Below are 17433 nucleotides of genomic sequence, written 5' to 3'. Positions count from 1 at the left end.
ACTTGAGTGGCACCTGCAGAACAGAGAGATGCCACCACAGAGGGCAGCTTGGCAGATCCATGTGTCCCTGCCTCCTCTGCCCTCCTCAAGAGCACCACACCCCAGGCCTTGCCAGTCCCTGCCTCTCATGCCTGTGCACCCTCAGTGCCCTCCCAGCAGGGGCCACGCGGCCATATAGCCCAGTGGTGTCAGTGTGGCTCCTTTGACAGAGGCTGGGGCGGGGGGGGGGGGTCCCTGGGGAGTAGTCTAGGCCCCGGATAACCTGAAACCCCCTCCTATCCCAGGTCCCCGCCCCGGCCTAGTCCCGGTGGGCTGCACTACTCTGATGAGGACATCTGCAACAAATACAACGGCGCTGTGCTGACGGAGAGCATGGACCTCAAGGAGAAGTCGGTGGATGCATCCGAATCCGAGGTCAGTGCTGTGCCGGCCTCCTGGCTCGGACCCCACTCCTGCCTCTCGCCCGGGATAGGTGGGCAAAACAGGCAAAGTAGATCCCACTTCTTATATCCCAGGGGGTCGGGGTGAGATGGGCAAGGCAGGTGCCCTGTGTAAGAGCCAGCCCTGTGCACTGCACCCCTCCCTCAAGCTCCATCTCAGCCGGCCCCGGAGGTCATGACCCCCGCTGGCTCTTAGGGAAGTGCAGGGCCCAGCAAGGGTCAGCGATGGTCCACTGCAGACCCCACGCTGGGAGCCATTCTCTCTGTGGCAAGCCTGCCTTGTGCCTGTGCCGGACCTGTCTGCCTCTAGCCTCCCGAGCTGGGCCTATGGAGCACAAAGGTCTCTAGCCAGGGAGGCAACAGTGGGCCCCCAGGGGCCAAGGCCATCCGTGTCTCTCTCCACTTACTCCACGCAGCATGAGGCTGCTGCTGCCAGGCTCCATGTTTGAATTTGCACCTGCCCAACTTTGAGAGGTGGCAAAATCCACCAAGCCATTCTCCAGGCCCATGGGCCTCCCCTACCGCGCACATTGCTCCTCTGATCAATATTTAATCTAAAGTCTCACCTGCTTCCTGACCTGAATTCAGGCCTTATTGAGCCCCAAGGCTCCATAAAACAACTTCTTTCCATCACACTGTCTATGTCAACTCCAGCAAGGCCGGAAGTGGGTGGGCAGTGGGTGGGCGCTGACAGGGCCTGGCCGGCTTGGCTATGCATGAGCTGTTTTCCGAAGGCATGGGGGAAAGGGACTCTATACCACAGCCCCGGCTCAGCAACGACAGCGAGAGACGGTGCAGACATCCGAGGTGCTCCCCAACCTGAGCAAACCCGCCTGCCTCTTCTTGCTAAGGAAGCGGCCACATTGTAGCTGGGCTGCAGAGCTAGTGCGTGGGGACACAGCGGAGGCCTGTCTCTGCCTGGCCGTTCTGAGCACAGCACAGCTGCACACGTTTGGGGCTCACAGCAGCCACCCCCCCCCATCCCCTCACCACAAGTGGGCCATCTTCCTCATGGCCAGCGTGGAGCCCCACCAGCAGGCAGGACGAGGAGCCACTCACTGCGCTGGGCCCCAGAGCTGACCTAACCCCACACCCGCCGCCAGCCCCTCCAGCCCAGAGCAGCCAGAGTGAGGCCAACGGGTTCCAACCTGCATCCATAAACCCATCCCTGAAGGGGATGCATTCCTGGGGCGCACTCCGCCCAGCTCCCCTTCAAATGTGTACGGGTATTTACCGGACTCTTATGAAGGATGAATAAACTCACTCTCCTGCCTCAGCACTGAGCCAGAAAGCACATGCAAACATGCGTAAATACACACTCACACACCTAAACACATGGACACACATACACAAATGCACAGGTCACCTAACCCACCCACAGATGCACAGGTCCATGTCCATACATGCACAGCTAAGGACATAAGCATGTACACACCTACCCCCCACACACAGGTGGAAGGGTAGGCAGGCGATGGCAGGAGGAAAGAGGAGGGGAACAGGCATAGGAGGAGGGAGGGGTGTAGGATCTACTAGGAGGGGACCCTGGCTGGGAAAGCCGAGATTAAAAAGGGGGTTGATGCTTCCCCGTGGCACAGCCACGTGGCTGGAGTCGGGAGCTCTGGGAGCCAAGCTGCATCATGTAGATGCTGTCTCCAATCTCCATGCAGAATACGGCCCCGGGGGTCTGCAGCCCTGGGGAGCACTCAGAGCCCTGCACCTAAGGCCAAGAAGCCCCAATGTGGAACCTGAGTGCTCACGTTCCCAGGAAAAGCACCCGCCCTTCCTTTTTGTTGTTGTTATTATTAATTAAATTTTGTTGACAAGGTGTTGTGCAAAAGGGGTACAGTTACATAATAGGGAAGTGTGTACATTTCTTGTGATATCTTACACCCTGTTTTTCTTTTCCTTCCCTAGTTCAGGTAGGTCTATATACAATACCCAGTGTACCAAAAACATACAGTAGCCACGTGGCCTACACCAAAGGAAATTCACCTAGGGCTTTAAATGTAACATCAACAATAGAGTTTGCTTATTCTTGTCTTATATGAACATACATACACAGCTTTTGAGCTATTGTGATACACTGAGAGGTCTATTTTTGAGCTTTATATGTTGAGTTAGTTACATAATGTATGGTCGCTGACCCAAACCTGTGGCAAATACCATTTGACAAGAAGTTTTTGGTTTCGCAGACCTGGTCTCTAGTGTTCCCCCCTCCCCACCTTAACAGTCATATATCAAGGAGATCATGCCCTTTTGTTTTCTGTGTTCTAGGCTTGTCTCACTCAACATTATTTGTTCATGTTCTGACCATTTCCCTGCAAATACTAATATATTATAATTTCTAACCACTATGTAGTATTCCATTGTGTATAGGTACCACATTTTTTGGATCCATTCATCTGTAGAGGGGCATCTGTGTTGTTTCCATATTTTGGCTATTGTGAATTATGCAGCGATAAACATGGATATGCAGATGTCTTTTTGATATCTTGAGACCTGTTGTTCAGGATAGATGCCTAGGAGTGGTATGGCTGGGTCATAGGGTAGGTCTATGTTGAGCTTTTTGAGGAACCTCCATACTGTTCTCCAGAGTGGTTGTACTAATTTGCACTCCCACCAACAAAGGAGGAGGGTTCCTCTTTCCCCGCATCCCCTGCAGCATTTGTTGTTGCCAGAGTTCAGAGTATAGGCCATTCTAACTGGAGTGAGGTGGTATCTCAGGGTTGTTTTTATTTGCATTTCCTTTACTACCAGGGATGTTGAACATTTCCTCATATGTTTCTTTGCCGTTTTTATCTCTTCTCCTGTGAAGTCTCTCTTTAGCTCCTTTGCCCATTTCCTAATTGGTTTACTGGGCTTGGAGGGGCTTAGTTTTTTGAGTTCTCTGTAGATGACGGATATTAGGCCTTTGCCTGTTGCTGTGCTGGTGAAGATCCTTTCCATATGGTTGGCTGTCTATTTCTAGTTTGGTGGCTATGTCTTTAGCTGTGCAGAAACTTTTTATTTTGTAGTAGTCCCATTTGTCGAGACTCTCCCCTATCTGTTGTGTCCCTGGGACTCTATTCAGGAAGTTCCTTCCTGTGCCTATAAGTTCTAGCGTCTTTCCTACTCTGTCCTTCAGTAGTTTCAAAGATTCAGGTCTGATGTTGAGGTCCTTGATCCATTTTGAGTTGATCTTGGTGCATGGTGATAGGCTTGGGTCTACTTTGAGTTTTCTACATATGGCTGCCCAGTTTTCCCAGCACCAGTAGTTGGAGAAGCTATGTTTATTCCATTGTATGTCTTTAGCTCCTTTGTCGAATATCAGCTGACTGTAAAAATGCAGCTTTATTTCTGGGTCTTCTATTCTATTTCATTGGTCTTCAGGTCTGTTTTTATACAAATACCAGGCTGTTTTTGTTATGATGGCTCTATAATAGAGCTTGAAATCTGGTATTGTGATACCTCTTGCACTGCTTTTTTTGCCTAGAATTGCTTTGGCTATTCTAGGTCTTTTGCTGTTCCATAAGAATTTATGGGTTGCTTTCTCCATTTCAGTGAAGAATGTAGCTGGGATCTTGATGGGGATTGTACTGAATTTGTATAACAATTTGGGCAATATGGCCATTTTCACTATATTGATTCTGCCTACCCATGACCATGGGAGGTCTTTCCATCTCCTTGTGTCCTCTTTGATTTCCCTTTTTAGATTTTTATAGTTCTCATCAAATAGGTCATTCACACCGCCCTTCCTTTTTGAAGTGCTCTTTGCAGTCCTATCTGGGGAAGCTTCTAGGCAGGAAATGGTCGTGAGATCCCAGCCGAGGCCCCTGGGGACTGGACCTGCCTTCAACCCTCTGCTCAGATGGTGAAGGTCACATTGAATCATGCCATTCCCCACCAGGAATGCACCGTTCATTCGTCATGGTGTATTCACAGAGTGGTAAAACCCCAGTCGATTCTAGAACATCTCCATCACCCCCCAAAACACATCTGGTACCTATGAGCAGTCATGGAACGGTACCAGCCAGCCTTTGCTTAGCTTGCTCATCTGGCTGGCCACCCCTCCAGCCCTACTTTTGGGCTGGATATCTTAAAGATAGTGCAGGCTGGCCTCAAATTGTGATCCTCTAGAGCTCATCCTCCTACATAACCAGGATTCGCGCATACACCACTAGCACCCAGCTAACGTGGGAGCTGTTTCAGATTTGCAGAATACTTTTCTCCAGTCAGGTCCCCTCAAAAAGCAGACCTATCTGAGGCTCTCACCGCTGCTTGTGGCTCTGCCAACCTTGATTTGCTGGTTTGTTTCTGCTCTGAAGCAAGCTCTGGCTGTTAGGAGTATGTCCTTTGACTGACTTAGCTCATGAGTGTCTTCAGCACTAAAAGATACTGGATTTTGCCTTTTTTTTTTTCTTCTCACCAGTACTGGGGCTTGAACTCAAGGTCTTATGTTCTCCCTTAGATTTATGACTCAAGGCTGGCACCTACCACTTGAGCCACAGCTCCTCTTCTGGCATTTTACTGGTTGGGTGGAGTGAAGGGTATATCAGATTCAGCTGTTTGGACTGGCCTAGAGCCATGACCCTCACATCTTACCTTCCCAAGTGGCTAGGGGCACAAGCATGAGCCACTAGCACCTGGTCCAAATTATTTTTGTGTCTTTGAGGTGGGGTTTTGTCCTCTATTCTGTTGATATGGTATATTACATTGATTTGGGGATGTTAAGCCAACCTTGCATTCCTAGGAGACCCTATTGATCTTGGTGGGTAGTTCTTTTTGTATTTGGTTATAATACATTTGCAAGCATTTTACTGATGTTTTTACATCTCTATTCATAGAGATATGGATATATAGTTATCTCTTATTTTGTAGTAGTTTGGTTTGGTTTGGTGCCAGTCTTTGGGCTTGAATTCAGGATCTGGGTACAGTCCTGAGTTTTATCTGCTCAAAGCTAGTGCTCTACCACTTGACACACAGTTCCAGTTTTGGGTTTTTGGGTGGTTAATTTGGAGATAAGAGGCTCACAGACTTCCTTGCCCAGGCTGGCTTTAAACCACAGTCCTCAGATCTTAGTCTCCTAAGTAGCTAGGATTACAGGCAAAAGCTACCAGCATTCAGGGTGTGTGTGTGTGTGTGTGTGTGTGTGTGTGTGTGTGTGTGTGTGTGTGTGTGTGTTCTGTGTTTTCACTTGGGTAAGATTGGTTTTGTAAATTAGATGGGAAATAATTTTTTCTTGTTTGGTTGTGTTTTTGTTGCCAGTCCTGGGGCTTGAACTGTCCCTGGCTTCTTTTTTTTTGGCCAGTCCTGGGCCTTGGACTCAGGGCCTGAGCACTGTCCCTGGCTTCCTTTTGCTCAAGGCTAGCACTCTGCCACTTGAGCCACAGCGCCACTTCTGGCTTTTTCTATTTATGTGGTGCTGAGGAATCGAACCCAGGGCTTCATGTGTACGAGGCGAGCACTTTACCACTAGGCCATATTCCCAGCCCAAATAATTCTTTCTTAACTGGTATTATATCTCCTGTAGGTACTTATTGGAATTCACCAACAAAGCCATCTAGCTCTAGGCTTTCTTTTGTGGGTGGTTGTTAGTTACTAATGCTGTTGTCTTTGCTTGTGATCAGTATATTTGGCTTTTCTGTTTTCAGCATGTCTCCGTCATGTCTGTGTTTCTAGGGTTGGATTTTTTTTCCTTTTCCTCTGAGCACTCTACTTAGTGAAATATAACAGCTTTAAATCTTTCCCATTTCCTTAAAGCCTATAGTACTGTCCATTCTAATTTTAATAATTTAATCATTTCTTCTGTTTTTGGTCACTCTAGTTAATTTTCTCATTTTTCTTGATCATTACCAAAACAACAAACTTGTTTCATTGATTTTTCTTTATTGTTTTTCTTCTGTATCACTTATTTCTGCTTGAGAATTTCTTTCCTTCTGCTTGAGATTATTTTGTTCTATCTCGTGTGTGTGTGTGTGAGAGAGAGAGAGAGAGAGAGAGAGAACCAATACTGTAGTTTTAGTTTTCTTGCTTATGGCTGGTGCTCTACCACTTGAGCCACACCTCCAGCCCAGCTTTTTTCTGGTTAATAAGAAATGGAGACTTGTGGACTTTTATGCCCAGGTTAGTTTTAAATTGAGATCCTCTAGATCTCAGCTTCCTGAGTCACTAGAATTACAGGTATGAACCACCAGCATCTAGCTCTCTAATTTCTTAAGCTAGAAATTTAGATTTATTTCCTTTTTAGCAAATAGTTTTTACATTTCCCTCTAAGTACTAAGTAGTCACATAAATTTTAATATATTGTGTTCTTTCTCCTCTTGTCTCAAAGTATTTTATGATTTCCTTTGTCATTTCCTCCTCAATACAATTTTTTTTGTTTGGTTGTAGAGCTTGAACTCAGGTCCTGGGTGCTGTCCCTGAGCACTTCAGCTCAAGGCTAGTGTTCTACCACTTGAGCTACAGTGCCACTTCCAGTTTCCCAGTAGTTAATTGGAGATAAGAGCCTCACAGCCTTTCCTGCCCAGGCTGGCTTTGAACCACGATCCTCAGATCTCAGCTTCCTGAGTAGCTAGGATTACAGGCAGGAGCCACCTGTGCCCTGCCTCAATACATATTTAGAAGTGTATCTTTAGGAGCTGGGAATCTGGCCTAGTGGTAGAGTGCTTGCCTCGTACACATGAAGCCCTGGGTTCGATTCCTCAGCACCACATATATTTAAAAAAAAGCCAGAAGTGGCGCTGTGGCTCAAGTGGTAGAGTGCTAGTCTTAAGCAAAAAGAAGCCAAGGACAGTGTCCAGGCCCTGAGTTCAAGCCCCATGACTGGCAAAAAAAAAAAAAAATAGAAGAAGTATATCTTTAAATCCCCCCATGGTTGTGAATTTTCCAGATTTCCTTCTGTTAGTTATTCCAAATCCCATCATGATCAGAGAATATACTTTGCCTATTTCCACTTCCCTTGTAGTTATTGAATTCTGTGGTTCACGCTGACACGTGGTCTTGAGTGTTTCGTACCTAGGTGGAAACTTGCACAGTTCTGCTGTGCTACGTGGAGAGCGCTGAGAGAAGGCTGTACCTAAATGGCTTACAGTGTTCAGTCTTCTATTAATGCGTTGGTGCCTTTCTCCACTGGTTGGTATTGAATTACCTGTTTCTGTCTTCAGTCCTGTCTGATTTAATTTCATGTATTTCCCCAAGTACTTGAAACTACGTGTCTATAGTTGTCACATCTCCTTCACTGCTTGTCACCTTACCTACCTAACAGGCCCCTTTTTGTCTGCAGTGACCATCTTTGTCTTCAGGGCTATTTTATCTGATGTTGGTATTGCAACTCCTTCTCATGGTCTCATCATTCCTCTTTTACCTTCAGCCACTGTGTCTTTCAATCAGAAATGTTTCTTTTATAGGACTTACATTTTAATTATTTTTTACATTTTACATGTTAATTATTCTGCTTATCCTTGCCTTTTTATTGTTGATAGTGGAAGTGGTTGTGGGGCTTGAATTTGGGGCCTGAGCACTGTCTCTAAACTTTTCACTCAAGGCTAGTGCTCTCCCACTTTGAGCCACAGCTCCACTTTGATTTTCTGGTGGTTAATTGGAGATGAGAGTCTCACAGACTTTACTGCCTGGGCTGGCTTCGAACCATGATCTTCAGATCTCAACCTCCTGAGTAGCTAGGATCATAGGTATGAACCACCAGCACCTGGCTTCATCCTTGCCTTTTGATTGACTTTTTAATCTACTTATATTTAGTGTAAATTATCCTTTAGGTAGAATTTACATCTGCCATTTTGATGTTTGCCTTCTATATGTCTCGTATCTCTGTATCCTTGTTTTCTATTCTTTCTTTTCAGTAAGTGGATAGTCTTTATAAGGGAAAGCCACTATAATTAATCAATAGACAACACTTTCATTCCCTTGCATTTGCATTCCTTATACCTTTCAGGTGATTTTATTTAAGGGCTTGCTCCAGTATCTGAACCCACTTCAGATTTATTCTAAACTTTGAGGATGTATGGAAACTTCTCTCCTCTTTATTTTTGTTCTATAATTTATATCCATCTTATATCCATAATGTTCTAAACTCAAGACTTTTGTAATTATTACCTTACATAATTATATGTCTCCTACGGAATTTGAGAGAGGAAAAGAAAGCCCAGGTATGTTTGAAACTTCCTGCTTGTTCTTTCTGGGCCTCTTTGGTTCTGCGGATTCAGGCTGTCAGCAGGTGTCAATCCATTCCCTGCCACCTTCCCTGGGTTGTTAAACATGCTGCATTCCCAACATACAATTATATACATAGTGTTGTATGAACCATTACTCTTTAAATCAGAAAAGAGAGGAAAGAGAAAGAAATATGTGATTATACTGTCTTTGATAATTTCCTATGTAATTACCTTTCTCTGTAGGATGTGTGTGTGTGTGTGTGTGTGTGTGTGTGTGTGTGTGTGTGTTATTGTCTGATGTGAGTTGCTTTCAGCCTGGTCTTCCTTTAGTATTTCTGCTAAAGCTGGACTATTAGTGATAAATCCTTTTGTTTCCCTTGATCTGGAATATTTTTTGTCATCTCTCTTTTCTTTCGTGTGTGTGTGTGTGTGTGTGTGTGTGTGTGTGTTTGCTGCCAATCCTGGAGCTTCAACTCAGGGCCTGGATTCTGTCCCTGAGCTTGTTTTGCTCAAGGCTAGCACTCTACCACTTGAGCCACAGCACCACTTCTGGCTTTTTCTGTGTATGCCGGTGCTGAGGAATGGATCTGGGCTTCATGCATGCTAGGCAAGCACTCTGCTGCTAAGCCATACTCCCAGCCCCTCATCTCCATTTTTGAAAGCTGTTTTGGCAAATGTAGTGTTCTTGGCAAATGTAGTGTTCTTGGCTAGGCGTTTTCCTCCCAATGTTGGCTGCACCACACTGGCATATTTATGGCACTGGGGTAAGAACTCAGGATCTCAGTCTTGCTCAGGATAAATCTCACATTTTTGCCTCTGTCGCCTTGGGACACAATCCCTCTATGCCTCTCAATAACTGCAATTACAGATATCTGCAACCATGCCTGGCAGTTGGTTCAGATGGGGTCTCACTGATTGTTTAGCTGGGGTTAGACTCAAATCATAAGCCTCCCAATCTCTATCTCCCAAGCCGCTGGCATTACAGGCATGAGTCACTAGTCCCAGCTTTCCTTAGTATACCTAGCAAGTAGGTTTCACATTTTTGACAGGGGGCAACCTCAAACCATGATCCTCCTACCTCTGCCTCCAGAATAGCTAGGATTACAGCATGTACAATCATATCTAGCTTGTCTTTCTTTTTTAATTGCTTTGATTTTTTATTGTTATTAGAAAGGTGATGTATAAAGGGATTGCAGTTGGATAAGTCAGGTAATGAGTACATTTCTTTTTGGACAATGTCCCCCTTCCCTCACTCTCTCCCACTTTTTCCTTAGCTTGTCTTTTGTTTTGTGCCAGTCCTGGGGCTTGAACTCAGGGCTTGAGCACTGTCCCTGGCTTCTTTTTGCTCAAGGCTAGCACTCTACCCTTTGAACCACAGTGCCACTTCCAGCTTTTCCTATATATGTGGTACTGAGGAATTGAACCCAGGGCTTCATGTATACAAGGCGAGCACTTTACCACTAGGCCATATTCCCAGCCCCACAGCTTGTCTTTTTTTTTTTTTTTTCCAATCCCTGGAGCTTGTCTCAGGACCTGAGCACTGTCCCTGGCTTCTTTTTGCTCAAGGCTAGCACTCTGCCACTTGAGCCACAGCGCCACTTCTGGCCATTTTCCATATATGTGGTGCTGGGGAATCGAACCCAGGGTTTCATGTATACAAGGCAAGCACTCTTGCCACTAGGCCATATTCCCAGCCCCCAGCTTGTCTTTTGATACAAGGTTTTACTAACTCTCACTTGCTCACACTGGCCTCGAACTGCAATCTGCACCTTTCTCACAGCTGAGATTACAGGCATGTGCCACCACACTCATCATAACGGGTACTTTGGAAGTCATGGCTTGGTTTCAACATCTAGGTGCCCTCAGAGGTTGCCTGCTTTCTTTGGCCTGTGAATGCGTGAGGTCTTTCTGGTTTGTTTGGGGCGGGGGGGGGGGGTGGATGACTGACATCTATCCCCTGTTGTTGGGGTTCTGACACCCCCTTTCTCCCCCCACGGGGAGAATGGTAACCACAAACTCTATGAAAGAGCACTCAGCCTGGCCCTCCGCCAGCGGAAGGCCAAAGGCGTGCTCACATGGACCTGTGCTAAGTTGAGGAAGGGTTGCTGATGCTTCCCCTCCCCCCAGTCCCCCCACATGTTACCAAGGGTGGAGGCGAAAAGGAAGGCATCAGGGACACGCTGCGGTGGTGGGAAGCGTCTCAAAGACTTTAATATGGAAGGGCACTTATATAGAAGTAATGGCGGGAAAGAAAGGGGGCTGGCCAAAGGGCCAGTCATAGGCTAGGGGTCACGTTCATCAAGTGACATCACGAAACTTCCCTTTGTAGGCGGGACAACCCCATCATGGTGGCACGCACATGTTCACCTCCCAAGGGGTGGAGGCCAGAAGGTGGGAGGGACTTCTATTGTCCCAAGGCTGGTGGAAGGGCAGCCTTTCCCAGGCCATAATAATCCCCAACACCCCGTGAGGCTTGGTACTCCCTGCTTGTTTTTTATTTGACCCGAGTGCTGGCTGGACTCCGTCATGGGATGTGTTTCCTCCTTGGGGAGTGCTTGTGTCACACCTCAGTGGGGTAGCCTTGGTGTGCGTGGACCCCCAGGCCTCTAGACACAACATGGTTTTAGCCAGGTTACCTGCCCCCACCCAAGAGGGGGGATCTGGACAGCACTCCACTATCGGTGCCATGCCAGGCATTGCCCCCACTACCCACAAGCTCTCTCATTCCCAGTGTTACACACACACACACACACACACACACACACACCCATAGAGTTAATGCCCAGTCCCTGCACAGCCCCTCCCTGGGGCACCACACCAAAGGCTGGGTTGGGAGAGTGTCTGTGTTCTCCCATAGTGACACAGCTGCCACCAGTGTTAGGCGTAGGGCCCAGCGGGGGGCTCAGCCTTCTGGACTTGCTCCTCCCAGCATAGCTCTCCTCTCTGGTAGGAGAGCTGGAGAATCACAGCCAGCCCAGGCCTCCTGGCCACATAGGCCTGGACTGGGCCTCCTGGATATGGAGCAGGCTGGGAAGGGTGATATTAAGTGAGAGGCCCCAGGAGATTGAACCAAAATCCTCTAGGCTCGCAGTCCTGTCCTCCTGCCCACACCCACCCAGAGCGGCATCCATCACACTGAGATGGGAGGGCACCATGGCTCAATGCCCCAGACCCCCTGCTTGTAAGATTCAGTAGATTGCTTTCTATTTTATTATGGGGTTTTCTTTGTGTCAGTCAGTACTGGGTCTTGAACTCAGAGCCTGGGCACTCTCCCTTAGCTCTTTCACTCAAGGCTAACACTCTACCACTTGAGTCACAGTTCCACTTCCAACTTTTTGCTGGTTAACTGGAAATAAGAGTCTCAAAGACTTTCCTGCCTGGACTAGCTTCAAGCCAAAGTCCTCGTACTGTAGCCTCCTGAGTAGCTAGGCCAAGCCACCGGTACATGGCTAGTAGGTTGTTTTATTGTTTGTTTGTTCATTGAGTTGTTTGGTTTTTTGGTTTTTTTGGCAGTACTGGGATTTGAATTCTGGGCCTTGTACTCGCTAGGCCAGCAGCACTCTGCCCTTTGAGTTATACCCTAGTCCTGTTTCTTTAGGTTATTTTTTAGACAAGGCCTCACACTTTTGCCCAAGCTCCTATTACCCATCTCTTGAATAGCTAGTATTATAGGCATGTACCACCATGCCTCCTCTCTAGTAGATTTTCTTATTATAAATCTTTCTCTGCTTGCTGTCTGTTCTTAGCACCATTTCCAAAAATGTTTATGTGGTTGTTTTTAAAATAATTTTTGCCAGTTAAGCAATATTTCCACTGCAGAGAGCATCTTCTGCGCTTCCCACTCCACTATTCCGAATGTTTCTCTTGTCTCTCTGCTTGATAATTCTGCCATTCGGAACTGATGAGAGACAAGCCTGGGTTGTGAGGCCTGTTCATCCCCCGTGACTTTGACTTCTGGTCTAGACTCTTAACTCCTGTGCGTGGAGTCAGAGCCACATCCGGAAGTGCAGCTGAGGCTCTTGGAGAGAGACGAGCGAGCCCACAGGTGACCAGACTTTGGGTTATGACGCCATTCGAGTAAAAGCCCAAAGTGCTGGCCTCATTTGCAAGCAGCACTCCCCCACAAGGGGCTGAGGTTTAGACTTCATCTGTCTGTCCTTCTTGTGAGGCAGCTTGGAGATTTAAACACAGCAGCCTGGGTATAGGGATGGGGGTCGGGGAAGAAATTAAATGGATGGCCTTGGTCCTGGGTTCAAGTCAGTGGCTGGACGCAGGCAGCACCTGGGGCAGAGCCCCTGGGAGTGGGAGGCCCAGATCCAGAACAATCCCCCCAAGAAGCGTTCCCTAATAAGAACTTTCCCCAAGAAGCCCCCTGTCATTGTCCTTTATTCCCCAATGTGCTATTTTTTAAAACCATTTTCACACACTTGGTCTGAGTGAAAGTTCTGGAGCTCCAGGCCTCCTGGCCCGCTGCCTGGCATCCTGCCCCCCCCCCCAGTGTCACGTGACACATGCGTGGCCCTTCCTGTTTGTGACCATCTCCTCCCAGGGCTGTTTGTAGATTGTGTCAGAACCACTGTGTTCAAATCCCATGTCAAAATTGCTTTTGAAATCCAGAGAAATGGTTATCAAAAAGTCTCCCCCTTTCCCTCCAACGGACAAAGAGTGCCTAGGTCTTTCACCTGGCCAGTGCTGCCCCCCACGTGCTGGGATGGTTCCCCTCTATAAAGCTGCTGGCCAGGCCTCTGCACCTCTTTAGGAACAACCACAGCCAGTCAGACAGGCCCCCCCAATCACACAATCACATCCTGTCCTTCTGTAGTTTCCTGGGAAACCAACGCATGCCATGACTTTCACATCACACGGGAAACTTAAAAAAAAGAAAAAGAAAAAGGCCCTGCAGCATTTCCTTTTTGTCAATAATTCTCCCTTGCTAAAATACATCCCCATTAAAAAATAATAATGTCATATAAGCAATAAACAGAGTGGCGGCAAGAGAAGGGATGGCGTTTTAATACTGTTCTTTATCAGAAGACCCACGGCACACTGTCTGAGCAGGAGCCAAAGGCCCAGCATTCAACTCTAGCTGTGCTGACATCCATTTCTCACCTGCTCCTGGGTACCTTCCCGTGTCTCTGGAATGGAGAGCCAGGCGCCTCTTTCGGTCCCTCCTCTGAGCTTTTTTCTTCTGCACAATGGTTTGGCTCTCTCAGATTGGCTTTGGGGACCACCTGGCTAGGACTAGGTGGGGGCCTGCACCAGGCCCCCAGCCTCCAGCTCTACCACACACTGAGAGCCTCCCCATCCCAGATGCAGTGTGAAGAATCTCAAGGCAAGATTCTGATTGGCCAGTGTAAGTTTCATACCCACTCAGGAACCAATCACTGCTCTTTGAGAGGCAAGCCATTCACCCCACAGGGCAGGGAGAGGGGTGGTTTCCTTCTAGGAGGAGGTTGAGGCCCAGAAATGACCTCAGTTCATGCCCACTGCCAGGACCCCTTAGCATCCACATTTGTCAGAGATAATGCACCACCTTCAGGCTTTTCACTGATAAAATTCCTAATCACCGTATAGGAAGTCTGGAATGAAGTGGCATTTTACTAATTGCATAAACATGCATGCATTCATTCCATAAGTGGTTCTAGATGTAGTCTTAGAAATGTGGCCTCTAGGGGCTGGGAATGTGGCTCAGTGGTAGAATGCTTGCCTAGCATGAAGCCCTAGGTTCGATTCCTCAGTTCCACCTAAATAGAAAAGGCTGGAAGTTGTACCAGGGCTCAAATGGTAGAGTGCTAGCCTTGGGCAAAAGAAGTTCAGGCCAGTTCTCCGGCCCTGAGTTCAAGCCCCAGGACTGGCAAAAAAGAAAAAAAGAAATGTGACCTGTCAGGAAGGCAGGAAGTGTGACTCCGTGATAGAACACCTACCTAGCAAGCCAGGAGGTCCTGAGTTCAAATCCTAATACAGCCAAAAGAAGAAGGAGGAAGAGGAGGTGGAGGAGGTGGAGGGAAAGAGGGAAGGAAGGAAGGAAGGAAGGAAGGAAGGAAGGAAGGAAGGGAGGGAGGGATGGAGGAAGGAAGGAAAGAAAGAAAGAGAAAAGAAAAGAAAAGAGAGCTCCTGTGAGAATGTAGCAGTCATGCTTCAGCTGCAGGGGAAACAGGGAACCCTATAAAGGGGGTGTCTCCAGCTGGGTGCTGGATGGATCTTCTCAAGCAGAATTCATAACATGTGCCAAGAATTCTTTGTTTGTTTGTTTGTTTGTTTTGTCCAGTCCTGGGACTTGAACTCAGGGCCTAGGCACTATCCCTGAGCCTCTTTTGCTCAAGGCAAGTGCTCTACCACTTGAGCCACAGAGCCACTTCTGGCTTTTTCTGTGTATGTGGTGCTGAGGAATTGAACCCAGGGCTTCAGGCATGCTAGGCAAGCATTCTACCACTAAACCACATTCCCAGCCCCATGCCATGAATTCTTGACCATTCTTTCTCTGCTCAGAGAGACTTGATTCCAGACCCCCACCCCCACCCGCCATGTACCTGGTGTCTCTACCTCTCAGTGAGTGGTTGGAAGGTGTCCTGAGGTGTCTCTAGAAAAGCTTCATTCCTGCTTTCTTGGCTGAGATGGTCATGGGTGTGACCTGGGGGTCCCTAGTTCTTCCCAGTAAATAGCTGGAATACTGAATCTCTTCCCTCCCTTCTTTTCCCTCCCTTTCTCCCTCCTTCCCCTTCCTTCCTCCCTCTGTCTCCTCTCTCTCTCTCTTTCTCTCTTTCTCTCTCTCTCCCTCTCTCTCTCTCCCTCTCCCTCTCCCTCCCCCTCTCTCTCCCTCTCCCTCCCCCTCCTTCTCTGTATTTGGGGTTGAACTCAGGGTGCTTTACCACTTGAGCCCTACCCCCAGGACATCACCTTTATCCCATCAGTACTGTGGTAGTAGGGAAATGGAAGAGGTGGGGGCAAAACACCCCGAGATACAGCATGATGGGCAGCGGTGGGCTGTGGCTCATCTTCAGGTGGGGTGAAGCTGGAACCACATTGCCTTGCCATATATATGCCTGGTGCCTGTGAGGTTTTCCCAGGAGGCAGGGACCTGGGGTGCATTCCACTCTCCCAGATGCAGGAGATTGGGGGGCCCGACTGCCTCATGCCCCACATCTGCGGGATGACCTGGGCTCGTCCTCCTCCCACTCTTAGTTCGCACAGAGCGGTACCCTAAGCTACCCTGGCCTCTGGAAAGCAGATGGAGAGCAGATCTCCACCCAGGTGCAGGAAACCCTCTGGGCCAGACAAGAGGCAGCATCCACTATGCAGAGCCAGAGGGCGAACCCCCAGACCCGAGCCGCTGGGCCCCTCCTGTTGCCTCCCTGCCAAGCAAATGGCAGCAGCAGCAATGGCAGCTGCGGCTGGTCCTCAGCACTGTGGGTTGGGGTCCTGTGATCACTTGAGGAGGTCGTGGCCGGTCGGGCCAATGTGGAAGACACAGCAGGAGCCGGGTAGGTCACGGCCCACTCAGGTTCAGGACTGGGAACGGCCTGCGGGAAGCCTGCGGGAACTCAGCACATCACAGTCAGCCCACCCTGAGGGCCGCCCCGCCCCCGCAGGCCTCCCCCAGTGGACTTGCCTGGCTCACCGCAAAGGAGGCGCTGGGCTGTAATCCTACCTACTCCGGGGCTGAGATCTGAGAATCACAGCCCAGTCAGTCCAGGCAGGAAAGTCTGTGAGACTCTTACCTCCAATTAACCTGCAAGTAAACAGAAGCGGAGCTGTGGCTCAAGTGGTGGAGTGCCGGCCTTGAGCAAAAAAGCTAAGGAACAGCACCCAAGTGCTGAGTTCAAGCCCCAGTACTGGCACACAAAAAAAGTGAGGGAAGCAGGGGGCGTCGGGGAGTGGGGGAGCCACTAGGCTGTGTGTCACGGTGATTAGGGTTAGGTGAGAGCCCAGCAACCAATGCCTCCAAGAGCAGATTGTTCACCCAGGGTAGATAAGAGCTGTCACTACACACACCGCCCAGCCCAGCACAGCCCTGGACACAAGCGGCCACACCCAGAAGCTCCGCCCAGGACTTGTGGTTACCCTCAAAGCTCAGTGCTTTGTGTAGAGTCTGCCTCCAAAAATCCCAGATGGGGGTAGGCCGCTGGATCTATCTGGTCCTGCACCCCAGGGGGCCCTGTGCCACCCAGGTTGGCAGCTCCTACAGCCTCAGTAGGGACCCTGGCTCCCCGTCAGGACAGCTCCCTGGGGATCAGAGCTTCCCATGTGGGGAAGATACAGGTAATTCCAGGTCCAGCCAGGAAGGGCCCCTGCCAGGAGCAGGGCACCCAGCTTCCAGGAGCTGAGGGTGCTGACCCTCTGCAAAGTAGGGAAGGTAGCCAGGCAGCAGTGGGTCACGCCTATAATCCTACTCAGGAGGGTGAGATGTGAGACTCAAGGTTCAAAGGTGGTCTAGGCAGGAAAGTCCTTGAAACCCTTCAATTAGCCACCAAAAAGCCAGAAGTAGAGCTGTGGCTCAAGTGGTACAGCACTAGCCTTATGCAAAAAAAAAAAAAAAAAAAAAAAAGCTCAGGGACAGCACCCAGGCCCCGAGTTTAAGCCAAAGGACCTGCACTAAAAAAATAAATAGGAAAGGCAATAGCTGCCCCCCTCCCCCCACCCCAGCTGAGAGAATGGAGGTCCCACACCCCAGGGAACCTGGGATAGTGTTTTATTCTCCATCTGAGAGAAAAGGCAGATCCTGACAGCCTGAGGATCATCTTCCTGGGCTGCCCACTCCTGGGACCTCCCTTCACCTCCAGAGGGTCTCCTACACCCCTTGAGGGGGGGCTGGGGTACTTGAGGCCCAACCTGCCCTGGCAGAGAAG

The 17433-nt window shown here is 48.9% G+C and overlaps 1 protein-coding gene across 4 annotated transcripts in view; it reads left to right on the top strand.

Annotated features, from left to right (window-relative positions):
• Sdk1 (sidekick cell adhesion molecule 1) overlaps positions 1 to 17433 on the top strand; it is a 788311-nt gene that overhangs the window by 767614 nt on the left and 3264 nt on the right. For all 4 annotated transcript variants that reach the window (XM_048330089.1, XM_048330099.1, XM_048330108.1 and 1 more), the window contains one exon: positions 285 to 414. In XM_048330089.1, the coding sequence (XP_048186046.1) occupies positions 285 to 414 (130 nt within the window). The remainder of the gene's footprint in view (positions 1 to 284; positions 415 to 17433) is intronic.

This window comes from Perognathus longimembris, chromosome 1 (genome assembly GCF_023159225.1).
Source record: "Perognathus longimembris pacificus isolate PPM17 chromosome 1, ASM2315922v1, whole genome shotgun sequence".
NCBI lineage: Eukaryota > Metazoa > Chordata > Mammalia > Rodentia > Heteromyidae > Perognathus > Perognathus longimembris.
This window is presented reverse-complemented; position numbering and strand designations above follow the sequence as displayed.